At 39.8% G+C, this 25,981-nt stretch overlaps 1 protein-coding gene across 1 annotated transcript; it reads right to left on the bottom strand.

Annotated features, from left to right (window-relative positions):
• Positions 1-2,144: 2,144 nt before the first annotated feature.
• LOC145791491 (uncharacterized) lies at positions 2,145-4,779 on the bottom strand. The gene is made up of 4 exons (XM_082871847.1): positions 4,252-4,779; positions 3,911-4,094; positions 3,214-3,671; positions 2,145-2,375 (listed from the first exon to the last, which is right to left on the bottom strand). Exons 1-4 carry the CDS (start codon positions 4,777-4,779, stop codon positions 2,145-2,147), a joined length of 1,401 nt encoding a protein of 466 aa, XP_082727973.1.
• Positions 4,780-25,981: the final 21,202 nt, after the last annotated feature.

The raw sequence follows: 25,981 nt of genomic DNA, 5'->3' as shown, positions 1-25,981 counted from the left end.
AGAACTTTAATTGACAGCTTCTCCTGAGTTAAAGGTGCTGCCCCAAGCTCTGAAGACTTTTCTCGTCACTTTTTCAAAGCTTTCTATTAATTTGTAAACAACTTCAACAAATACAACCATTTACATAAATATGTAACTCTATTAATTGGCTTACATACATGTAATTGACCACATATTGGGGCTACCCAATCCGATTTTCTCTTGCTCCAATAGGAATCTTTGTAGAAGTCTACAATGCCAGTCTTCTCGGTACCCTATTTCCATTTAAAGTAAGCATACATAATTAATTTTAACGTAATCACACTTTTAAATATAATAAATGCATTACCTGTTTATACATTGCATCTTGAAATGACTTGGAGCCCATTGTATGATTATATGATAATCTCGATCGACTATCCCTTACTTTTTCAACCAAGTTCTACAAAATTAATTAATTAGTAAAATTAAATTGAAATTACAACATGATTCTTTAAATTAGGAAATTTTACCTAATGATCACCATCATGCCATACATGATTGATCATGTATACCCATGTCTCATAATCGACCCCTTTGTGTGGTTTACTGTAAGGGTCAACACCAGCGTCTGCCAACTTCGAGTAATGAGTCTTCATCTTGTTATGCCAACTTTTGTAAAGAGTTTTACACTTTTTATTGACTTATTTTCGAACCTCTTCATCCTCATCATAATCAACAATCTCAAATTTATCCTGTGAATATAATGAATACTTTTATTAATATCAAAATACAAGTAATGTTGATAATCTAATTATTTTAAAAATAACAAATACATGTACCCAAACTGCTTAAATGATTGGGGCTTTATGAATCTCATCCATTTTGCCCCACTTTTTTATACCAATGATTGGTGCAACCATCCTTATCTGTAACCCAAGTTTATTTGCAAATAGAGTGGCATAAGGCCCTACTAGCACCTTTGCATCTATAGGGATCCAAATAGGAAGTTTTTTACCACCATTGTTAGCTATGAGACGTGTTATGCTCTTCCCTCGAGTCTGACCCCTTGTCTAGATAAAGTACGCAAACTAGTTGTAGATGGTGCATCCTGGGTAGTAGTTGCATTTGTAGATAGTGCAAGCTAGATACTTAGAGCAGTTGTAAATGGTATACTCTGAGTAGATGGGGTTAAATTAGGTGGTGCATACTGAGTAGGGGCAACAACTCTAGCTGCAGCTTGTTGGGTAGGTAAAGGAATTTTGGATGATGCTACACTTTGAACTTTACTAGGGCCTTCCATCTAGCACAACAACTCAACAATTACATGTGTGACGCATATGTAAAATAAGCAATTACATTAATATCAATGGATGTATGATAGAATCAATATCAGAACATAAGGGATAACCAAACAATAACATGACATAATAAACAAAAAAAAATGGAGAAAGAGAAAGATAGAGAGAGAGAGAGAGAGAGAGAGAGAGAGAGAAGGACACAAACAAACACACATGTACTCAAAAAATCAGAGAGGGACACACACAAACACACATAGACTCAAAAAGTCTTTTTGAATAGTCATTGTACTCAAACTCAAAGGCACTTAAACAACAGTGTCATAAAAACATAAAAATGATACAATAATTAAAGTTCTATGTCAAAAGCTATATTAGAATCAAAATGATTATGTAAGTCATCTTCTCGGATAGTCAATGCTCGTAGTAATCATCTGCGTTATCGCACCCCTCTTTATCATCAACACCATCGTTGTGTGCTCAACTAACTGATTGTAAAACCACCTCACTTGGGATAATTTGAGGATCAATGTCATTCCTATGAAGTGAGATTGTGACATGGTCTTCAACGTTGACTGGGACAACATCAGTTGTTTCATTCTGTTGGAATACATCATCAGGTTCAATGCCATCTTGTTTTGGTACATCTCATATTTCTCGATGTTGTAGTCTTTCTACGACTTTCCAACGTCCACCTAACTTTGTATCATCAACATAGAAAACTTGTTTCACATGACTTGGTAAGACAAATGGATCATCTTTATACCATCAACTTTTAACATCAATACTTGTGAAATATGCATTGGTATGTAATGTTTTATTGCTACCGGTGTTGAACCATTTACATTGGAATAAAACAACTCGATGTCCAAGTATATAATGCATCTCCTACACTCTATTCAAGTACCCATAAGAGTCAATTGTTTGTCCCTCATGATCCCCTTCCACAACCAACCCACTATTTTGGCATTTATGATTACTGTCATGATCCTTACTATGGAATTGAACACCATTGGAAAAGCAAGCTGAATACAAATTAACTATCATAGTAGGATCATTTGCTAATGACCATAAATCATTAGTTGCTTCTGTTAATCCTTGACCTCGCAATTGGTTCATCTACATAACGACATCAATTTCAATCATTATGTTAGTATTCATATAAGTATAGCTCAAAATCTTTAGGGTTATATCTTAAAAGTTCTTTGAACCATTTGGGAAATTCCTCTTTCTGTCTCTTTGTGATGTCACGTGCACCTTGATTTTCTAAAAGATTCTTGTGTTGCCTACTTACAAACATATGATTGATAAGTAATGTATTATATTAAGAAAAAAGAATTCTACAAAAAAATAATAATAAGAACATACTCTAGATAATGGTCCAACTCAAGGCTATTATTCAAGACAAACTAATGATCCATTTCACGATCTTTCTGAGACACGTTAGAAGCCCTTGTAATTAGCCCAAAAGGACGAACATTTTGCGTAAAGACCTCTAACCCCGACTCATGCACACCAACATCAACATTTCATTCCTCTTGATTAAATACAGTTTCAATCCCACCCAGATACATTGAACAAAATGTGAGACACTCCTTGACAACATAAGCTTCTACGATCGAACCTTCTAGACAAGCTCGATTTGTAACATATCATTTTAAAGTTCTAAGTAGCCTATGAAACAAACAATAAAATAATCTTATTACACGCACTCACATTTTTATAAATATATATACAGGTTGTGCTATAATTTAAGTATTTTAGTATATTAAGAAATTAGTAAGTACTTTTTAATAGGGTACATCCATCGATATTGCACAGGCCTACCAAGAATGGATTTGCGTGGCAAATGAATGGCCAAATGGACCATCACATCAAAAAACACTGGTGGAAATTTTTTTTCCAACTTGCATAGTATGAGTACTATGCGATCTTCTAGTTTTTCTAAATATTTCACCTTTAATGTCTTTGAGCAAAGCTCTTGGAAGAAATTTCCCAACTCAAATAATGTGACACAAATATTATTGTGAAGATATCCACGCATTCCAATGGGAAGAAGACGCTGCAGAAGGACATGACAATCATGACTTTTTAGGTCTGTTAACTTATCACCTTTTATGGTCACACACCTTGAGATGTTTGCTGCATAACCATCGGGACACTTAATTGACTTCAAGAACTCACAGAAACCATGCCTTTCATCTGAGGACAAAGCGTACAATGCTGGGGGCTTTTCAAAAGACCGATCGGCATGCCTTTTTAGGTGCAACTCCTTCCTTATTTTCATATCTTCCAAATCCAGCCGTGCTTTTTTTGTGTCTTTGTTCTTTCCATCTATACTCAGTAATGTTCCAAGCAAACTATCACATATATTCTTCACTATGTGCATAACATCAAGGTTGTGTCGGAGTTTAACTGTTTTCCAATATGGTAACACAAAAAAAGATGCTTTCTTTTGTACCTTTTTCTTTTCTTATTGGTTGCATGCTTTCCAAATGGTCTGAGTGTCCCCAAGTCCAATTGTTCTAAGATTTGTTCCCTTGATAACTCCAAAGGTCTTGACACAAACTCAGTCTTACCATTATAAAGTCGACTCCTCTGCCAAGGGTGGTCATCAGGCAAGTAACGGAAAGCTCATGTGTACCCAATCTTACCTCTCAACCGTTGTGAGGATGCATTCTTGTTACATGTGGGACAAGCCAAATAACCTTTCGTGCTCCATCCTGACAAGTTGCCATATGCAGGAAAGTCATTAATTGTCCACATGACAGCCGCATGCATTCGAAAAGTTAATTCAGTTGGGGCATCATAAGTAAGCACACCATCTTCCCACAACTCCTTCAACTCATCAATTAATGGTCACATGTAAACATCGATATCTCTCCCCAATGCTTGTGGTCGAGGGATAACCAATGACAACATACTAAATGATCATTTCATACATTTCTAAGGAGGCAAGTTGTAAGGCATAACAATCACAGGGCACATACTGTACGAGTTTGCTCATGTTTCCAAAAGGATTGAAACCATCAGTGGTGAACCCTAACCTCACATTCCGAGTCTCTTGGGAAAACAAAGGATGTTGCCTATCAAAATCCTTCCACGCCTCACCATCAGCTGGGTGTCTCAATATCCCATCATTTACTCGTTTCTCTTTGTGCCATCTTATATCTATAGTTGTTTTTCTTAACATATATAATCTTTGCAACCTCGATGTCAATGAGAAGTATCTTAAGATCTTATGAGGAATTTTCTTACCTTTTCCATCATTCAGCTTGTATCTAGACTCTTGACAAATCGGACAATTCTCTAAATTTGCATTTTTCTTCCAGAAAAGTGCACAATCATACTTACATGCATGAATCGACACATATCCTAAGCCCAAGTCACATAAGAATTTTTTGGCTTCATAAAGGGTCCATGGAATCACTTGATCACTTGCCAATAGAAGGTCCTTTAATATCCCCAACAACATGTTGAATGACTTATTGCTCCACTTGTTCAACACCTTCACATGAAACATCTTAACAACTAATGATAAAGGAGAAAACTTACGACACCCAGGTTACAACTCTCTTTGAGCATCATTCAACAAATTTGTTAAAGTTGGGCATGTCCTCTTTTTCGACATTATTAGCCACATCATCATCGTCATCATCCTCCCCATCGTTTTCATCATCATTCATGATAGTCCCCATATAAACATCTTCTAACAAATTTAGGATTTCATCTTGATCTTCGTCTGTCTCCTTTTCCATTCTATCCCTAACACTTCCAAAGTCATTATGGTTGTCATCATTCAATGCATGGGATTGATTCATGAGAACAGATTCCCCATGATTCACCCAAGTCTTATAAGAAGGGGACATCCCTTTCACAACCAAATGATACTCTACTATTTTACTAGTGTGTCGTTCACAATTCAAACAGACTATACAAGGGCAACGAATCTTATCATTTGGCCCTACATTTGTCATTGCAAATTGAACAAAAGCCTTCACCCCATCTCTATATTGGGAACTCATCATATTCTTAAGTAACATCCAACTCTTGTCCATATTGGGTCACCTATAAAGCCAACGTTATGTGAAATTCTCTTGTTATTATGTACATTAAAGTAGTCCTATCCCATTTATGAATGCACAATGCAAAATATACTAAAATATACCTTTAACTTAATTAGGCATATGTAATTTATTTGTAAGACTAACTTAATTATTTAGTTGTTACGATGACCCCCATGATATGGCAATATTAATTAGAGATTTTACAGGATTATGGTTCCATATCTTTTGCTTCAAAGTTTTATCTAATAGTGATTTCCAAGTATCCTACTTTGATAGTTCTAAATCTTGGATTATAAAAGTTGTTGCATGCATTACACCATAAAATAATTTACACTATTAACAAAGTTGTATTAACAATAGTAAGTGATAAACAAGAATTAATATTCAAGTAGAATATGCAATCTATAGTAAATGGTGAAAACGAATCATATAGTAAGTGATGAAATGGATATGTAAATTAGAATTGCTATATAAATTATGGTGTTGAGATTATTACATATTAGTTTAGTTATTCTTGTAATAACATATTAATCTATTTTAGCTATTTGACTTATTTATTTGTCGAGTTAGACATGAAATTAAGATTTTTGAAACCAAGCACAACAGTCATCCCTAAATAGCGCATTTGGTCTTTTCTTATTTATATGTCAAATAGTTCTTTGGGTCATCTAAGTATTTGTCATATCATGAATGCTTAAAACATTAGGAAAAAAATGTGAATCCTCTAATAGCCACAAATTTAATAAAAAAAAGTGCCAAAATTCTATATGTAAATTAAAAATGCCCTAACAAATAGTCAAAACTTACTTGATGCAATAATTGCCCCCAACGAATGATTGCAACTTTTTTATCTCTTTGCATTAGCCAATAACCTATAACATTTGTAATTGTAAATCAAAGTTTAAATTAAAATTGCACAATACATGAAATTAATAGAGAGTTATGGGCATGAAATGAATATCAAATAACATATAAGGATACTCATGTCCTGTCTTCTGTTTTTTCTTTTTTCTTTTTTTTTTTTTCCTACAAAAGAAGCCACAATCACAATAGTGAATTCTGTGAAACAAAGTAGCTAAAGCAAAAACTAGAAGTGGAAAAGAAATTCAGCAAAGTGAAAAGCAACAATTAGATAGCAGCAGAAGAAAAGAAAGGACGAGAATTCTCGAGTGGAAAGCAAAGGTTAGATAACAGGATGTGAATATTTAATTTAGCGATTTCTTTTGTAGATGATACAAGAAATTAGGCTATTTTGGGCCAGAAAAAAAAAATTATAGTTTGTGAAAGACTTCAATAGCAGAAACAGTTTTAGCTAATTTCTTTAAAAGATGAAACTAATGCCTTATTTCTCATCATGTCAACATTAAGTCGTCTGCTTTTTGTTTTTCAAAATTATAATCGCGTTACCAAAAGAAGTAAAACCCTTAATAAGAAAACTTTACCACAAATGAACAATTAATAGGACGATAGAATTTTAAAACAGAATCAAATTTAGAACTGTATTGATGGGTATCAAAACACTAATCCTAAAAAAGTATAGCTCAAACAATTCTTGCATTTAATTTCATAAAGAGATAATTTTTACAATATAATGCACTCAAACTATACAACAGAATATACTCTCTAATGAATAATAGCCCAAGTTTTGAGATTGAGACTGATTATATCTGTTTCTCATTCTGAGATTGTTTGGAGCCCTTTTTTTTGTTTTATTTATATTATTGTTTGTATCAAGTGAGATGGAGTTTTTATTTCCTTCATGGATTCTTTGGCTGGATGGTTGTTTAGAATTTCTTCCATAAGAGTTAGGGAAGTAGTTCATGACCATATGCAATAAGCCATATGACTAATTTCATATAAAATTGGGAAAACTACTATATGTACTTAAAGTGTCTACAAATTACTGATTCCACAATATTGTTATGGGATAAAATATTAATATATTGAATTCGCTTCTTGGTGACAAAAGCATCAACTCAAACATACATGTATATGAAGAAATTTGTGCCAAAGGAGATGAAAGGAGAGTAATTACATAAGCTATCAAACTTTTAATAAAAAATCAAAATACAAGTACTTGATTTTATAAAAATCATTAATATTCTCTTTCTAACAAAGGAAACCATGCATAGATTTTTGATTAGTGAATATTATTTTAGGACAATAAATCTATGAAGAAAAAAAACGAAAGGGGGGTCAATTTTTAAAAATCTTAAAATTATGAACAATATTCAACTTGCGCGTTTTTTGAAATTTGAGTGGGGTCATGTGACACCACTAAGATTCATATGGACCCTCCCATGCCTTCATCTATCAATCTTTACGCATTTTTTGTTCATCTCATTGGAAATTTCATCCATATTTAGTTATGTTGGCACGCATTGAAATGCATCGTATCTTATTGTTCAAAGGGAAAAGGCATGATTTCTTTTCCCTAATATTTTAAAAGATCCTGAAATCTTTGCTTTAGGGGTTTTAATTGATCTACTGTATGGACCTATCAGATTTAAAAGCCTACTGGATATGGATGTATGTCTATGAGCCTTTGATAATAAACAACAACAACAACAACAAACAACGAAGTGTTGTGCTGTGTTCCAAAATCAGTCCCAAAATAAAAAAATTAGTCCCAAAATCATAATATTAGTCCCAAAATCATAATATCAGCCCCAAAAAAATTCAAAATCAGAATATCAGTCCCAAAATTAGAATATTAGTCCCAAAATCAGAATATCAGTCCCAAAAATGAGTCCCAATATCAGTGTTGTGCTGTGTTCTGCCATGCTGAACAAGAGAATCAAATTGAAGACAAAGAAGAAAAGAAGGAAGATGAGGCAGTGTGAGAGAGTGAGAGGGAAAGAGAAATGAAGAAGAAGAAGAAGAGAAGACATACCTATGTGTCCTCTGCTGTGCCGCTTGAGGTTGTGGAGTGAGAGAATGAGATGAATATTAGGCCAATCCTTGTTTATTCACCTAAAGTTTAGTCAACCATTGAAGATAAACAAATTTTTTTAAAAAAGACAAATTCAAAACGACGTCATTTTGACCTTTAATTTATTGGCAACGAAAATCATTAGGTTGCCATAAATATCATTCACCTTTCCGCGACTATTTTAATTCTGTCGCCAAAAAGTTCTAATTGGCGGCCAAAAGTTTCGTTGCCATATATTAATTTGGTCGCGAAAACATTTTTAGCGCTCCCGCGCAAAAATTTAAATTGGCGCCAAACATTTTTGGCGACCAATTGAGATATTGGTCGCTAAAGTTTATTTTTTAGCAACCAACACGTATATTGTCGCCAAAAACATACAATGGGCAACTAATTTCAATTTGGTTGCTAAAAAATGTCACAAAAAATGCTTTTTGTTGTAGTGTTAGGAGTGACACATTGGGAACAAGTACAAAATGACTAATAGCAACCCATACATAAACCTAAGTTTTGCTCAAACCATTACAATGTGAAACCCCAAAAATCGAGAACATCAAAGAATATATTAACAAGTAAATACAAGGTTTTTCTAAGGTTACAAGTGTAGAAAACATCACTAATGAGTCCTTTTGGTTAATAACCAAGTAAGATCTCAGGAAAGATCGAAAGAATCAAAATAACCTCCCTTCTTAGTGCAATCTCCTTAGATAGCAAAGTTACTGTTTTGACAGATCTTAACAAGGTATTAACACGAGGTCTACATAAGTTGACAAAAAAGAAGGAATAGATTACAAAGGATAATTATAGTTATATAAGCAAAATAATAGTTACAAAATCATATCTTAATTACAACAAGAGTTTTAACACTTCCAATCCTAAAACATGATTACTAATTCCTAAGTCCCCTATGATAGCCATATGTCTTCAAATGTTTCTGTTTCACCGTTGTCTGCGTAAATTTCGTCAACACCTGGCATGAAATGCCATTAGCTTGGAATACCCAGTAAATGCACACACACCCTGTTCCCTTTTCCCAATCCAATACACAATTACAATTACAACAAACAAGTAACAAAGCATGATATTCAAGTAAACAAGCAAATGGTTATAAAGTTAGATGTTAGTAATCTATAAATCCCCCAAAGAGATTTCATCCTTCCAACCGCAAGAATTGGACTCAAATTATTCAGTATGCCCCTCTCTTGCTGCTTTGCAGACCTTACCCCGGATGCCTACAACAGTTATGTACTACATAGCACAAATAGCAGACTTCAAATTTGAGTTTAATGTCACCTTTGAGTATATGATCTCTTAGAAAATGGTGCCTTGTTTCAATGTGTTTAGTGCGTGAGTGCTAAATAGGATTTTTAGAAAGGTTAATGGCACTAGTGTTGTCACATTTTAAAGGAATGTGGTCATAGTAAAGTCCAAAATCTTGAAGTTGTTGCTTCATCTAAAGTAATTGTGCATAACAACCACCGGCGGCAATGTATTATGCTTCAGTGGTTGACAAAGCTACTGAGTTTTGTTTCTTGCAAAACCATGAAGCGACAGAATGTCCAATAAAATGACAAGTGCTATTAGTGCTTTTATGATCTAGCCCACATCAAGCAAAGTCGACATCCAAATAACCGAAAATATCAAAAGTAGTTCCCTTAGGATACCATAAACCTAAGTTAGGAGTGCCAATGAGACATCTAAAAATGTGTTTGACTACGATAATGTGTGACTTTTTAGGTGCAGATTGAAAATGTACACATAAATAAACACTGAATATTATATCGGGTCTACTAGCAGTAAAATAAAGTAAGGAACTGATTATACCTTGATATTTCTTTTTGTCCACCGGTTTAGTTTGCTCATCTTTGTCAATTTTGATAGATGTAATCATTAGAGTGGCTGCAGGTTTTGATGATTCCATTTAAAACATTTTGAGTAGATCCTTGATGTATTTTGCTTGATTTAAGTGGACACATGCCTCCTCCAGAGACTCATTACTACAATAATGGTTAAAGGTTACACTAGAAATTTTAAAAAAATATCTCAATTTATATAAAAGCGTGATTAAAAGCATAAAATATCTTAGCTTATAAACAAATGTGATTAAAAGTATAAAAATATCTCAGTTTATATAAAAACATGACTAAAAATATTAGTCTTTTTATTTTGGGTAAATTACACTTACGTCCTGATTCGAGATTATGGAGTCGGCGGCCCATTTAAAAGTCGTGATTCAAACGAAGAAGGGACGGATGAGAGGCCCCAAGCAAAGGGGACAGGAATCTCACGGGGATGCGCGGGACAACAAAAGGCAGATGGGTTCTACCCCACAGTAGTCCCAGGCTTTGTAGTCTAAATCCACCTTTCTCGTGTCGAGTTCTGGTTCGGTAAGAGGCAATCATGGTGGATTTATATGCTTCAAGTGTGGTTAGTTGGGCCATAAGTCTCTGGTATACCCGTAGAGAGGAGGAGTGTAACAACCGGCACAGTCTTCAGCTCATTCTCAAAGCCAAAGCCAAAGAAGAGGGCAGCCTCCTACTTGTTATCCATATGGGCAAATTGGGCACTTGAGGAGGTTTTGCCCTTAGTCCAAGAAGCACATCTGGTGTGTCTGGTTCAAAGAAGACATAGAGCCATTTGCTGACTTAGTTAGTTCAGGCCTCAAGGGCCAATCAGAGAGCCATTTCAACTCAGTCCATTCATCAGGCCTATGCTTTGATGTAACACTCCCAATTTATTAATAACAAAAACATTACTCGTAACATAATAAAATTGAAACCATTCATCACTAACCATCAACATTAATCCAACACCCTATTTTTCATTGAACTATAACCTAAATTCTCATGTTGAACTTATAATTACATCAATATTAACATAGTTCAAGAAGTTAGAGAAAATAATACAAAAATGCCCTATTGGCTGACAAATATCAAGGCCATGCCTTGTTACAACAAAATGGACTCACAGTCCCAAAACATGTATGCTTAGAGCTTTCACAAAATACATCCATGAGCTTTCATGCTTCAACCAACACAAAACTTCCACCTCCTTCTCATTGGGATGGTGGCACATCATCGAGTCCTGAAATATTAGATAGGAATGAGCTAGATATCCAGTAGGGGTGAAAGGAAAAACCGATAAACCGATTGGACCGACCGAGCCGAACTAAACCGGCCGATTTTGGTCTGTTTTTTTTCTTATTTCGGTCTGTTCGGTTATGTTAAAACAAAAAACCGAACTTCGGTTCGGTTTTCGGTAATTATAATTTGAAAACCATATGCACCGAACCGCACCGATATATACTCTCTCTTTTTTTATTACTATTATTTATTGTATAGCTATTTTTTATTATTATTTTCGTGCAGTCATCAATGTATTCAATTCCAACATTCAAAACCTTTTCACACTGCCCAATGTTTCACATTGCTCAAAATAAAAAAATTAAAAAACTCTCTCTCTCTCTCTATCTAATTATTACACTGTTAAGGTTGGATGTCTTCCATCTTCATGCAGGTCATCTATGTCTATGTCTTCCATCTTCCAGGTCATCTATGTCTTCCATCTTCCATCTTTATCTTCTTCATGTTAAGGTTGGATCTCTCTCTCTCTCTCTCTCTCTCTCTCTCTCAAAACCCTCTCATCTTCTTCCATCTTCTATCTTCATTTTCTTCCATCTTCCATCTTCTATCTTCATCTTCTTCATGTGTTCACCAATGGTCTTTCACCTTCAAGAAAAGATTTTGTTGAAAATAGAAGAACCGACGTGTACCGACCGAACCGCACCGCCCCAACGTAAAACCACTTGGTGCGGTTCTTACCAGTAATTCGGTCTGTTCGGTGCAGATCAATGGAAAATCGAAGGGTGCGGTTCGGCGCAAAAATACCTTAAAACCGAACCGCACCGCACCGATTTCACCCCTAATATCCAGTAGAAAAACTTTTAACAAAGTATCTAGTTATTTAAAGATCCACATGGCATCATCACAACTGAACCATATTTAATTCAACTCATAATATTACTTTAAACGAGAAAGCAAGAATCCACAATTTCCACAAATTTGATAAATTCAACACCAGGGATAAATATACCATGGAGTCCGTAAAGAGAGTCCCAATACATACGTATATTTAGGTTTACATCCAAAAATATCTCCACATTCGCCGGCTATTTATACGGTAGGAAATGGGCACCCAAAATCATCCATTTTTCTACTTTTACCGACTACTATACGACAAGACCAGTAAACACCCAAAAAATTTTCCCCACATTCATCCGACAACAAGCTTAAGATAGCACAATTGGACACCAAGACTTCCTCGCGTGGGTACTGTAATGACCCCAACTTGTATATCATTATTACATAACATATTAATATGTGAATTTGCATGTTTATATGTTTAATTTAGTGTATATCTGTTTGTTTTATGGAATATTTGTTTGAACGCTTATTTTGAACAAAAAATTGGAAGCCTTAACGAATTCAGAAACTGAAATTAATTAGTTCAAAATTAGAACCATATAGGAAGTTAGATTAAAATTTGATTCATACTAAATTAATTAGAATTAATCATTATAATTTATTAAAATCAATTAGGATTAAGCTAGACCAATTAACCCTAAGCTAGATTAATTAGTCTGACTTAATCTAACCTATATATATATATATATATATGTTATAAGAAATGAACTCATAGAATCAATTTGGCTGAGATTTAAAGAGAAAGGGAAGAAGAACTTCAAGTTTTGAGAAGGAGAGCTCAAGAATTGTGTAGGAAGAAGGGGAATTGCAAAGGATTGTGCTAGGATTCCTCAAATTAAAGCTTAAGGTGTGTACTTGATCCTTAGTTCTTGTAGATAATACAAATAAGAGCTAAATTCATGAAATAATTTGAGTGAATTCCCTGTAAATGCAAAAAAAGATGATAGAATCAACTTGAATTTGGTGAGAGTGAGTTCATTATGGACATACATGCATCAATTCATCATTTTGAGTTTGATTTTCAAATCCTTACATGCATGAAGTTCATACTTGTTGATTTTGAGAATTCTCCATGAATTTATATTGAATTATTCATGTTTTAACATGTTAGAAGCATTGAAGTTGAATTCCTTCCATGTATGGTTGAATTATAAGGTTTTGAGCTTGATTTGAAGAATTGTAAAGGTTTTGAGCAAATGATTTCAAAGCAATTGTGTTTATATGTTTTCTAAAGAGTATTCATGTTTTTAGGTCTAGCCATGCAAGCTATACAACTTGAACTCATGTTTTTGAACTTGAATTTGGTTCTGGAAATTTCAGAATTCAACCACTTCGCTTAAACGATGAAGTCATCGCTGGAGCGCACTTTGCATGCATCCAGTATTTTTTAGATGCATTGCACATAGCTTGAGCAACTGAATGACTGCTCAAGCAAAATCACATTTCATTTTACTTGTCTCGAGCGACTGTCGAGCCTACATTTCGACCATACAATACTTTTGCAAACCATGTGGTCCGCTCAAGCGACAAATAGTGCGCTCAAGTAAACTGTCTTGTTTCAGCAACTTTTGAAAAATACTTTTAAGTACACACTTTCATTCTCGTGATCTTTTAGGCATTCTTAGGCATTGGATAGATAACATTAATGATGGAATAAACTAGAAACACATTAAATAGGGGAATTGAATTAAGACACAATATTCGTTTAGTCAATGTGCTTCAATGTGTATTGCTATGTGCTTTGTGTAGGTCGGTCGCCCGAAGCATAACATCAGTACAAGCCCACTGTGAGTAATGTCTTTATAAAGCTATGTTCGAAAAGTATTTTGAATTGTTCAAGAATGTTATTTTGAAATCTTATTTTGTTATCTATGAATGAATATCCTTTTTGAACTTGTAATCGTGGTATGCTTTAGTGAGGCTCTTGACTGGGGAAAACAATACCATGGCCCATTGGTTTAATTGAAACATAGGGATCTCTAATGTTAGACCCTAGTGGTCCACATTGAATTACCCGTTGTGGTCCCATTGGCTTCGGCATATTGATTATTTGTTACTCTATTGGATGTTACCACATATAATGTTTTGAATGGATATTGTTAACATAAAGGATTGATGTGATTGTTTATATAAATTGTTACGGATGTTGAAAAGATATGTTTTATGAAATGTTCATTCATTAAATCCTTTATATTGATGTTACTCACTAGGCTCTAGCTCACCCCTCTCTCTTATATATGTAGGTAAGTACGTGGATCGTCAAGTTTAGAGGTGCTTTGGGAGTCCACCCTTTTTAAGAAGCCGAATGTGAGACGCCTCAGTGATGTGGTGTTGCTTGGTCTCTCGAGAAGCCAAGCTTTTGTCAACCTTTTGATTAGTCTTTTGTTTTGTTTTTGATGAATGTGTAATAGGTATATTGTGAAACAAATTATACATATGAAGTCGAAATTGAATCGTGTTGTAAATATTATTATTATGGTATGATGATTGACTTATTCTGTTTATGAGGTTATCATGTAAGCATCGCTCAATGGACTTATTTATATTTTGTTATAGCTTCTGCTAAGCCCCATATATAATTATATGATTTGATTTTGTTATAGAGGTCGAAGGTAATCTGGGATTATTGGCCGGTCTTGACCTAAACCACTAAGGGCTGGTTCGAGTTGTGATAAAATGGCATCAGAGCATGGGTAATATCTCACGCACTTGTCCATTTAAGCAATAATGAGAATTAAGATTCACATTCATCATGCATTTTGTTATAAGGATGAAATTACTTTTGTAATTGTACATGGATATATATGCATACATTTGTGTTTATTATAATACAAGGTTTATATAGATCATGGTGAGAACAAGAGAGGATGAACTGGAGGAGTCGACCTCTTTCTGACTTGACTGAATGGAGAGAATGATGCAGACATGGCCAAGTGTTTAAGATAACAACAGTGGCAACAACAACAACCACCACCCCCACTTCCAATGCTTGTACCACCGCCCGTACAAGACCACCAATCAGATAATCGTATGATTGCACTCACCAACGAAGTCAAAAAGATGAAACCACTATTGTTATATTAGGAAGTAAACCCATTTAAAGCTGAAGCCTTGGTCTTGCGGATCGAAAAACTGTTTGAAGTGTTTCCATATACAGAAACACAAAATGTTCTATTGGTCGCTTTCACTTTGGAATATGAAGCCAGGAGATGGTGGATGTTAGTTTGGGATGAAAATAGGGGGTATTCATTGGGCCTGATTTATAGAAATATTCTATGAGAAGTACTTCTCGTAGTGTATTCGAGTTTAAGTGACTTAAGCAAGGAAACAAGACCGTGGCAGCATATGAAGCCCAATTTACAAAATTTGCATGCTTTGCGCCAGACATGGTTGACACGAATTACAAGAAAGATAGAAAGTTCAAGGGAGGGCTACGTGATTCAATTCTAGAGAGAATCAATGTACTAAAATTACCGAAATATGTTGATGTTCTGAACAGGGCTTTGATGTTAGAGTCAAATATGGCCACTCGCAATTGAAATTTCAAATGGAAAGGCAAGAGACAAATCTTTAATGCAAATAAGGGAGCAACGTCTTCAATGAACAAGAAAACAAAATCATAAACTTCAGGCAATTCAAATTCAAATCAGCATGGTAATTTAGTACCTACTCGTGCTATTTGTGGAAAGAAGCATCGGGGCATTTGTTACCGCACTACGGGGAGCGTTTCATCAGTGTGGGAAAGTTGGTCACATGGCAAGAGAATGTACTCAACCTCGTGAAAGGGGTAACAGAGGTGCTACAAGTTCAACCAGATCAGTCCCAACAGTGAGATCTAACACAACACCTACTGTAACAAGGAATGACCTAAGACAAGGGGGAGTCTTTGCACTCGTTTCAGGGGATACCCAGAACACAAGGGCTGTTGTTTCAGGTACACTTTTTGTTTGTGGTCAAAACGCTTATGTATTGATTGATTCAGGTTCCACACACTTTTTTGTTTTTATGATGTTTGCTAATAAACCGAATAGATCTATAGAATCTTTGAGATACATATTATGTGTTGCATCACCATCGAGGGAATTTATGCTATGTTCATCTGTTTATCCTGCATGTGAAATATTGCTTGGATATGTTTTTTGTACGTTGATTTGTTACCCCTTGAAATAAGACATTTTGATATCATGTTAGGTATGAATTAGTTGTCCAAGTATCATACAACTATTGACTGTGTCTCTAAATAGGTCATGTTTCGACCTCCGGGCAGAAAAGAATTTTATATTGAGGGTAAAGGGGTAGTTCCTCCGCCATACTTAATCTCTACAATGAAAACTCGTAAATTGATTAATAAGGGATGTCAAGGATATTTGTGTAGTGTATTGAATGTTCAAACTACTAATGTTACCTTAAACAATATTCAGTAGTAAGGGATTTCCCAGATGTGTTTCTAAAGGAGTTTCCAGGACAATTAATTGATAGAGAGATTGAGTTTGTAATTGACATAGTACTCGGTACTCAACCAATATCTAAAACTACATATCATATGTTAACTACTGAAATGAAAGAATTGAAGGTTCAATTGTAGGAACTATTGGATAAGGGGTTTATCCATCTGAGTACATCGTCATGGGCTGCGCCGGTTCCTTTTGTGAAAAAGAAAGATGGAACACTCTAGTTGTGTATTGACTATCGGGAACATAACAAGGTAACTGTAAAGAACAAATACCCTTTACCGTGTATTGATGATTTGTTTGATCAGTTACAGGGAACCCAAGTGTTGTCTAAGATTGATTTGAGGTCAGGATACTACCTATTAAAGGTTAAAGTCGAGAACATCTAGAAAACTACTTTCCGAACCAAGTTTGAACACTATGAATTTTTAGTCATACCTTTTGGAGTTACCAATGTGCCTGCGGCTTTCATGGATTTGATGAATCAAATCTTTAAACCATTCTTGGATGAAATTGTTATTGTATTCATTGATGATATTCTAATGTATTCAAAGAGTAAAGATGACCATGAACAACATTTGAGAATAATCATTCAAACACTTAGGGAGAAACAATTGCATGGGAAATTTAATAAGTGTGAATTCTGGTTGGATTTGATTACTTTCTTGGGTCATGTTACTAATAGAGATGGTGTATCTGTAAATCCATAGAAAATTGAAACAATTGTAAATTGTCCTACTCTGACTAATGTAATAGAAGTGCAAAGTTTTATGGGATTTGCAGGTTACTATCAGAGGTTTTTCAAAGACTTTTCGAAGATTGTTGTACCATTGACTCAACTAACTTGGAAAGGGGAATTGTTTGAATGGATAGACCAAAGGGAATCGGCATTTCAAGAGTTGAAAACAAGACTAACTACAGCTTCGATCCTTACCTTAACATCAGGTACCAAAGGGTTTGTAATTTTTAGTGATGCTTCTTATAAAGGTTTGGGTTGTGTCTTGATGTAGAATGGAAAAGTAATTGCTTATGCATCCCGTCAATTAAAACCGCATGAGAAGAACTACCCAACACACGACTTGAAACTCGCTGCCATCGTATTTACATTGAAAATATGGCGCCATTAGCTTTACGGAGCAAAATGTGAAGTGTATACAGACCACAAAGGCTTGAAGTACTTCTTTACACAGAAAGAATTGAACATACAACAAAGGAGGTGGCTTGAACTGATTAAAGATTATAACTTCCAAATTCAATATCATCCGGGTAAGGCCAACACTGTAGCTGATGCGCTTAGTAAGAAGAATCCGAGGACTTTGGCATGTTTTCTTAAAGATCAAAGAGAGATTCTACAAGATTTAGACAGACTTAAAATAAAAGTTGTATATCATGGACAAGATAGTGTATTGGCTGCAATGTCCGCACAATCGACAATCATTGAGGAAATCAAGTAAAAGCAAAGAGAGGATGAGTTTTCCAAGAAAGTGTGTGATGAGTTTGAGACCAAGCCCAAGCTGGGGTTCACTATTGAAGATCAAATGTTAAAGTTCCAGCGAAGGCTTTGTGTTCTCAATGACGTAGAGTTGAAAAGAAGAATTTTGAAGGAAACCCACAAATCAATGTTCGCTATGCATCCGAGAAATACCAAGATGTATCAAGACCTAAAACAAGTGTACTGGTGACCAATTGCCAATTGCCAATAACAAGAGAGATTGCCAATTTTAATTCCAAATGCCTCCAGTGCCAACAAGTTAAGGCCGAACATCAGAAATCGACAGGTTTACTTAAATCTCTCCATATTCCATAATGAAAATGAGAGCACATAACCATAGACTTCATTGTTGGTCTACCTCGGACATCTAGAGGTATGAATGCTATATGGGTTATGTACGGGGAGCAAATATTCCGGCGTGCCCGTATTCCTTTCTTCCGAGCTCCGTCGATATCCGATCACCTGCGAGCAAATAACGGTGAGCTACCCGGCGGTGTGTGGCCGGAAACACCCTCCGACGGTCAAATTAGCACACACCTTAGGATGGATAGAGAGAAGGGAGAGAGTGTTTGGGTGTGAGAGTTTCTTACAGATATGTTCGTGTCTCGCGTATGGGGGGCGCAGACATGCTTATATACCTACTGACCCCCATATCCACTCCCTGTCATCTCCTGACACGTGGCTCTGCTATCCCATCTGTCAGCATAAACCATGCCATTCATCACCTAATCTCAACTGCCTGTCACCACAGCTGGAGCTCGGCAGCCGAGCTGCCCTACCTCGGTCATACCATGCTTCATACTTCAAGTGCCTAACCTGATAAACACACGGAGGACCGGGCTAAGCGGCATCCCGGCCGAGCCTAGCCCGGATACTTACTTTGATCGGCCTTCCTGCCGATCATACAGTCTCCTCGGCTGACCACGCCTTTCCGGGCACCGGCCACTCAACTTCCTCGGTTGTCCACGCCTTCCTGGGCGCCGGTCACTCGGCCAACCCGGCTTTGGCCATCCTCGGGCCGAGCATCCTGATCCGACCGAGCACTGCCTTACCGAGCAGTTTCTGTCCGGTCTGGGGTGACACTCAGCCCGTACTCTACCCGGCCCAAGTTCTGGCAGCCCTTCTCTCGGGCGAACAGTCAATCATCTCGGCCCAATGCACTGCTGGGCCTTCAACCTGCTCGGTGGATATCTCGGCCCAATTCCAGATCATAAATCGCCCTCTCAATTGCCCCTTAATTCCGTCCGCGAAAGCGTGACCGGGATTACCCACTTCGACCGAGGTAACGCCTCTCCGGTTTTCAAGACGCCGAACCTCAACCGGAATAGTTAACATAATTATCTGCAAACTTACCCGGTTATATTCTTCGGCTGACATTATCTTTGTCGAAAGTAGCTCGGTTGGCTCTTCGTATTTGCAACCCGTCGCTTCAGTCCTGTCAAAGCCATAAATGGGGACACGTGGCGGTCTGCCATTGGTCATCGGGCAGCCAACCCGTCGTTTTTGCCAGAATTTGAATTTGGGCGGTTTTCTTTGCTTATACATACATGCCCTGCTCGAACTCCAAATCCTCCTACTGCCATTTCGACATTCGACCCCAGAGCTCTTGCATCCTCATCCAGACTCGCTGCCATTCTTCGTGCTTGAAGGATTAGGTCCTACTCTTCACTGGTAAGTCATTCCACCCTCATTTTGTTGCTATTTTCTCTCATATTGCACATATTAGGGCACAAAAACGTAGTCCTTAGGGCATAGGCCATAGAAAACGTCTCAAACCTTCTGCTGTTCTTGGTGTGAGCAAATATTCAGGCAAGCCCGTATTCCTTTCTTCCAAGCTCCGTTTCTGTCCGATCACCTGCGAGCACAACAGCGGTGAGCTACCCGGCGGTGTGTGGCCGGAAAACCCCTCTGACGATCAAGTTAGAACACACACAGGGGATAGATAGAGAGAAGGGAGAGTGTAGAGTGTTTAGTGTATATCTCACCAAATGTTTATCTGCCCACGTATGGGGGGCGCAGACGTGCTTATATACCTTCTGCGCCCCAAATCTACTCCCAGTGACCTCTCAACACGTGGCACTACTATCCCATCTGTCAGCATAAACCTTGCTGAGCACCACCTAACCCAACTGCCTGCCCATTCTCCTGGGAGCTCGGCAGCCGGGCAGTACCATCTCGGCTATCGTCTGCCATGCTGCGCTTCAAGCCCAAGTAACAGCTAAGCTCAGATGAGGACCGGACTCGACGGCATCTCGGCAAAGCCGAGCTTGGGACAACTCACGCTTGTCTGCGGTCGGCCTACCTACAGAGCAAACAGGTACCTCAGTTCAACCTTGCCTTTCCTGGCACTGGACTTTTCACCTGACCGGCTTCGTGACCACGACTCCTTGTAGCTCGGTCAATCCACGCGCTGCCTTAACCGAGCAGCTTCCTTCAAGTCCGGGCCACACAACTTGGCCCAACACCTGTTTGGCCCAAATCTGTCTGGCATAACTCTGTCCGGCCCAATTCTATATCATTAATCTCCCTCTCAATTGCCCCTTAATTCCGTCCGCTGAAGCGTGACTGGGATTACCTATCCTGACCGGGGTAATACTTCCTCGGTTCTTAGTTTGTAAGACAGTGACCGCATTAAGAAGGTGAGCAAGGTCCGCTCCACAACTTCCTTCTTGGCGAGCAACATCAGCTCGGTCAAGGAACTCCAAGGAAGGCGAGCAAGGTCCGCTCCGCGACTTCCTTCTTGGCGAGCAACATCAGCTCGGTCAAGGAACTCCAAGGAAGGCGAGCAAGGTCCGCTCCACGACTTCTTCTTGGCGAGCAACATCAGCTCGGCAAGGAACTCCAAGGAAGGCGAGCAAGGTCCGCTCTGCGACTTCCTTCTTGGCGAGCAACATCAGCTCTGTCAAGGAACTCCAAGGAAGGCGAGCAAGCTCCGCTCCGCGACTTCCTTCTTGGCGAGCAAAATCAGCTCGGCAAGGAACTCCAAGGAAGGCGAGCAAGGTCCGCTCCGCGATTTCCTTCTTGGCGAGCAACATCAGCTCGGCAAGGAACTTCCAAGGTCGGCGAACAAGGTCCGCTCCGCGACTTCCTTCTTGGCGAGCAACATCAGCTCGGCAAGGAACTTCCAAGGTCGGCGAGCAAGGCCCGCTCCGCGACTTCCTTCTTGGCGAGCAACATCAGCTCGGCAAGGAACTCCAAGGAAGGCGAGCAAGGTCCGCTCTGCCACTTTTTTCTTGGCGAGCAACATCAGCTCGGCAAGGAACTTCCAAGGTCAGCGAGCAAGGTCCGCTCCGTGACTTGCTTCTTGGCGAGCAACATCAGCTTGGCAAGGAACTTCCAAGGTCGGCGAGCAAGGCCCGCTCCGCAACTTCCTTCTTGGCGAACAACATCAGCTCAGCAAGGAACTTCCAAGGTCGGCGAGCAAGGTCCGCTCCGCGACTTGCTTCTTGGCGAGCAACATCAGCTCGGCAAGGAACTTCCAAGGTCGGCGAGCAAGGCCCGCTCCGCGACTTCCTTTTTGGCGAGCAACATCAGCTCGGCAAGGAACTCCAAGGAAGGCGAGCAATGTCCGCTCCGCCACTTCCTTCTTGGCGAGTAACATCAGCTCGGCAAGGAACTTCCAAGGTCGGCGAGCAAGGTCCGCTCCGCAACTTGCTTCTTGGCGAGCAACATCAGCTCGGCAAGGAACTTCCAAGGTCGGCGAGCAAGGCCCGCTCCGCGACTTGCTTCTTGGCGAGCAACATCAGCTCGGCAAGGGACTCCAAGGAAGGCGAGCAAGGTCCGCTCCGCGACTTGCTTCTTGGCGAGCAACATCAGCTCGGCAAGGAACTTCCAAGGTCAGCGAGCAAGGCCCGCTCCGCGACTTCCTTCTTGGCGAGTAACATCAGCTCGGCAAGGAACTTCCAAGGTCGGCGAGCAAGGCCCGCTCCGTGACTTCCTTCTTGGCAAGCAACATCAGCTCGGCAAGGAACTCCAAGGAAGGCGAGCAAGGTCCGCTCCGCGACTTGCTTCTTGGCGAGCAACATCAGCTCGGCAAGGAACTTCCAAGGTCGACGAGCAAGGCCCGCTCCGCGACTTCTTTCTTGGCGAGTAACATCAGCTCGGCAAGGAGCTTCCAAGGTCGGCAAGCAAGGCCCGCTCCGCGACTTCCTTCTTGGCGAGCAACATCAGCTCGGCAAGGAACTCCAAGGAAGGCGAGCAAGGTCCGCTCCGCCACTTGCTTCTTGGCGAGCAACATCAGCTTGGCAAGGAACTCCGGTCTTTCCACCAAAATGATTGTCAATTGCCCCTTTTCCTCGGCCTTCTGATTGACGACTTCCAAAACAAAACTCCCTAGATCTCTTCCACGGATGTTTGCACCGCCATCCTCTGAGCTTTCCACCGGGATACAGCATCTCAGTTAGAGCCTTGAGTTGAGCAAATCATCAACTCGTTTGGCGGGAGTAAATCCTCTCGGCTGAATCTTCTGAGTTGAGCAAATCATCAACTCCTTTGGCCGGAGTAAATCATCTCGGCTGAATCTTCGGAGTTGAGCTAATCATCAACTCATTTGGCCGGAGTACATCATCTCGGCTGAATCTTCAGAGTTGAGCAAATCATCAACTCATTTGGCCGGAGTAAATCATCTCGGCTGAATCTTCGGAGTTGAGCAAATCATCAACTCATTTGGCCGGAGTAAATCATCTCGGCTGAATCTTCGGAGTTGAGCAAATCATCAACTCATTTGGCCGGAGTACATCATCTCGGCTGAATCTTCGGAGTTGAGCAAATCATCAACTCATTTGGCCGGAGTAAATCATCTCGGCTGAATCTTCGGAGTTGAGCAAACCATCAACTCATTTGGCCGGAGTACATCATCTCGGCTGAATCTTCAGAGTTGAGAAAATCATCAACTCATTTGGCCGGAGTAAATCATCTCGGCTGAATCTTCTGAGTTGAGCAAATCATCAACTCATTTGGCCGGAGTACATCATCTCGGCTGAATCTTCGGAGTTGAGCAAATCATCAACTCATTTGGCCGGAGTACATCATCTCGGCTGAATCTTCGGAGTTGAGCAAATCATCAACTCATTTGGCCGGAGTACATCATCTCGGCTGAATCTTCAGAGTTGAGCAAATCATCAACTCATTTGGCCGGAGTAAATCATCTCGGCTGAATCTTCAGAGTTGAGCAATCATCAACTCATTTGACCGGAGTAAATCATCTCGGCTGAAACTTCGGAGTTGAGCAAATCATCAACTCATTTGACCGGAGTACATCATCTCGGCTGAATCTTCAGAATTGAGTAAATCATCAACTCATGTGGCCGGAGTACATCATCTCGGCTAAATCTTCAGAGTTGAGCAAATCATCAACTCATTTGGCCGGAGTAAATCATCTCGGCTGAAACTTCGGTGTTGAGCAAACCCTCAACTCATCTGGCCGGAGTAAATCATCACGGCCTAAACTTTGGAGTTGAGCAAACCATCAACTCATCCGGCCGGAGTAAATCATCTCGGCCTAAATAGAAAAGTTCTTCAACAAAAGTAATTCACTTCATGGCCGGGGTATTCCTCTTCCCTCCAAGTGGTATGCCCCTTCGCCCACTAAACCGATTATATTGTAGGGTCCTTCCCAGTTTGCCCCTAGCTTGCCTTCGCCTGGCACCAGTGTGTTGCCCATGACCTTTCTTAAAACCCCATAAGATAGCCGTTGGAGCGCCGGCACCCTTTTAGTCTCCCGTTAGCGAGCTCGATCCCTCAAGACAACCCGTAAGTCACCTGAACGAACGGAGTAGGAATATCTCGACGTTGTCGCCGGATGCAAAGGATGGTAGGTACTATCTTGCACGCTAGACTTCTCTACAAGCGCGTCTGAATCTCCCACCTTGTAACTTCTGGCGATAGAAAGGGAGGGAGTATGCCGCTGGCTCTGACTGCCTGAACGGCGTGGTTGGGTGCGCTCACTGTGGTCTCCACTCCAGCACACCCTTCCCATTGACATGCCGTTTCAGAGCTTCCATCTCCGCCGCCATTCTCTGGATGACGGCGTCTTGGTCCCTTAGCTTGTGTTCCAGTCGCCTAGCGTGTGATTCTCTCCGCCGCCGGTAACTGTCTGGACTCCGAGAATGACCAAAGCTTCTTCCGCACTTATCTCGCGCGTCTCTTGAATGTCGTCTTGGAGAAGTCTCCAGGTCCGCCATAGGAGGAATGGCTGGATGTCCTTCTCTCCGTCTGCCTGACTCCGGGGTAACTCCGTCGATGGCAGACAACGAAATCTCGTCGTTATTTGCCATGGACGGTGATCAGATGAGCCTAGAAAACAAGGTTTTGTCTGTCAAGTTTCCCACAGACGGCGCCAATTGTACGGGGAGCAAATATTCAGGCAAGCCCGTATTCCTTTCTTCCAAGCTCCGTTTCTGTCCGATCACCTGCGAGCACAACAGCGGTGAGCTACCCGGCGGTGTGTGGCCGGAAAACCCCTCTGACGATCAAGTTAGAACACACACAGGGGATAGATAGAGAGAAGGGAGAGTGTAGAGTGTTTAGTGTATATCTCACCAAATGTTTATCTGCCCACGTATGGGGGGCGCAGACGTGCTTATATACCTTCTGCGCCCCAAATCTACTCCCAGTGACCTCTCAACACGTGGCACTACTATCCCATCTGTCAGCATAAACCTTGCTGAGCACCACCTAACCCAACTGCCTGCCCATTCTCCTGGGAGCTCGGCAGCCGGGCAGTACCATCTCGGCTATCGTCTGCCATGCTGCGCTTCAAGCCCAAGTAACAGCTAAGCTCAGATGAGGACCGGACTCGGCGGCATCTCGGCAAAGCCGAGCTTGGGACAACTCACGCTTGTCTGCGGTCGGCCTACCTGCAGAGCAAACAGGTACCTCAGTTCAACCTTGCCTTTCCTGGCACTGGACTTTTCACCTGACCGGCTTCGTGACCACGACTCCTTGCAGCTCGGTCAATCCACGCGCTGCCTTAACCGAGCAGCTTCCTTCAAGGCCGGGCCACACAACTTGGCCCAACACCTGTTCGGCCCAAATCTGTCTGGCATAACTCTGTCCGGCCCAATTCTATATCATTAATCTCCCTCTCAGGTTATCACTGATAGATTGACAAAATCTATTCATTTTCTTGCTGTGAAGACTTCTTTTAATGCATATAGACTTGTTACTATCTATATTGATGAGATTATCCATCTACATGGAGTTCCAGTATCTGTTATTTCGGATAGGGATTCTAAGTTTGTTTCTAGGTTTTGGTAAAGTCTTCAGAAGGCAATGGGAACCGATTTGAGATTCAATACTACTTTTCACCAGCAAATTGATGGGCAAACTGAGAGAACCATCCAAACTTTAAAAGACATGCTTTGTATGTGTGTTTTGGAGTTTCAAGGCAGTTGGGAAACATACTTACCATTAGCTAAGTTTGCATATAATAGCAGTTTCCATGCTAGTATTGGCATGGCACCATATGAGGCATTGTATAGTAGAAAGTGTAGGTCTCCGATTTGCTGGATAGAGGTTTGGGATAAAGTTTTATATGGGTCCAAACCTGTGCAAGTAACAACCGAAAAGATAAAAATCATTCAACAAAGACTCAAGACTGCTTAGAGGTGACAGAAAAGTTAAGCAGACCAAAGGAGAAGAAATTTGGAGTATGAAGCGGGTGATCATGTGTTTATTAGAGTCACACCATTGAAAGGACAAACGAGGTTTGGTACAAAAGAAAAATTAGCTCCTCGTTACATTGGATAGTTCCAAATTCTAGAGAGACTTGGCCCTGTTGCTTATCAACTTGCTTTACCATCG

The sequence above is a fragment of the Camellia sinensis genome, chromosome 5 (assembly GCF_055761805.1).
Source record: "Camellia sinensis isolate YWXY chromosome 5, ASM5576180v1, whole genome shotgun sequence".
Taxonomy (NCBI): Eukaryota; Viridiplantae; Streptophyta; class Magnoliopsida; order Ericales; family Theaceae; genus Camellia; species Camellia sinensis.
Note: the sequence above shows the minus strand (reverse complement) of the source record. Positions and strands in the feature narration are given on the sequence as shown.

Excerpts from the sequence above, each read along its gene's own strand:
- LOC145791491 (XM_082871847.1), bottom strand. The coding sequence starts at position 4,779 with ATGTTTCATGTGAAGGTGTTGAACAAGTGGAGCAATAAGTCATTCAAC. Across the intron at positions 4,095-4,251 it reads TTGGAAACATGAGCAAACTC|GAGTTGTGGGAAGATGGTGT; the intron begins GTACAGTATGTG and ends GATGAGTTGAAG. Across the intron at positions 2,376-3,213 it reads TTTGCTCAAAGACATTAAAG|ATGAACCAATTGCGAGGTCA; the intron begins GTGAAATATTTA and ends GTCGTTATGTAG.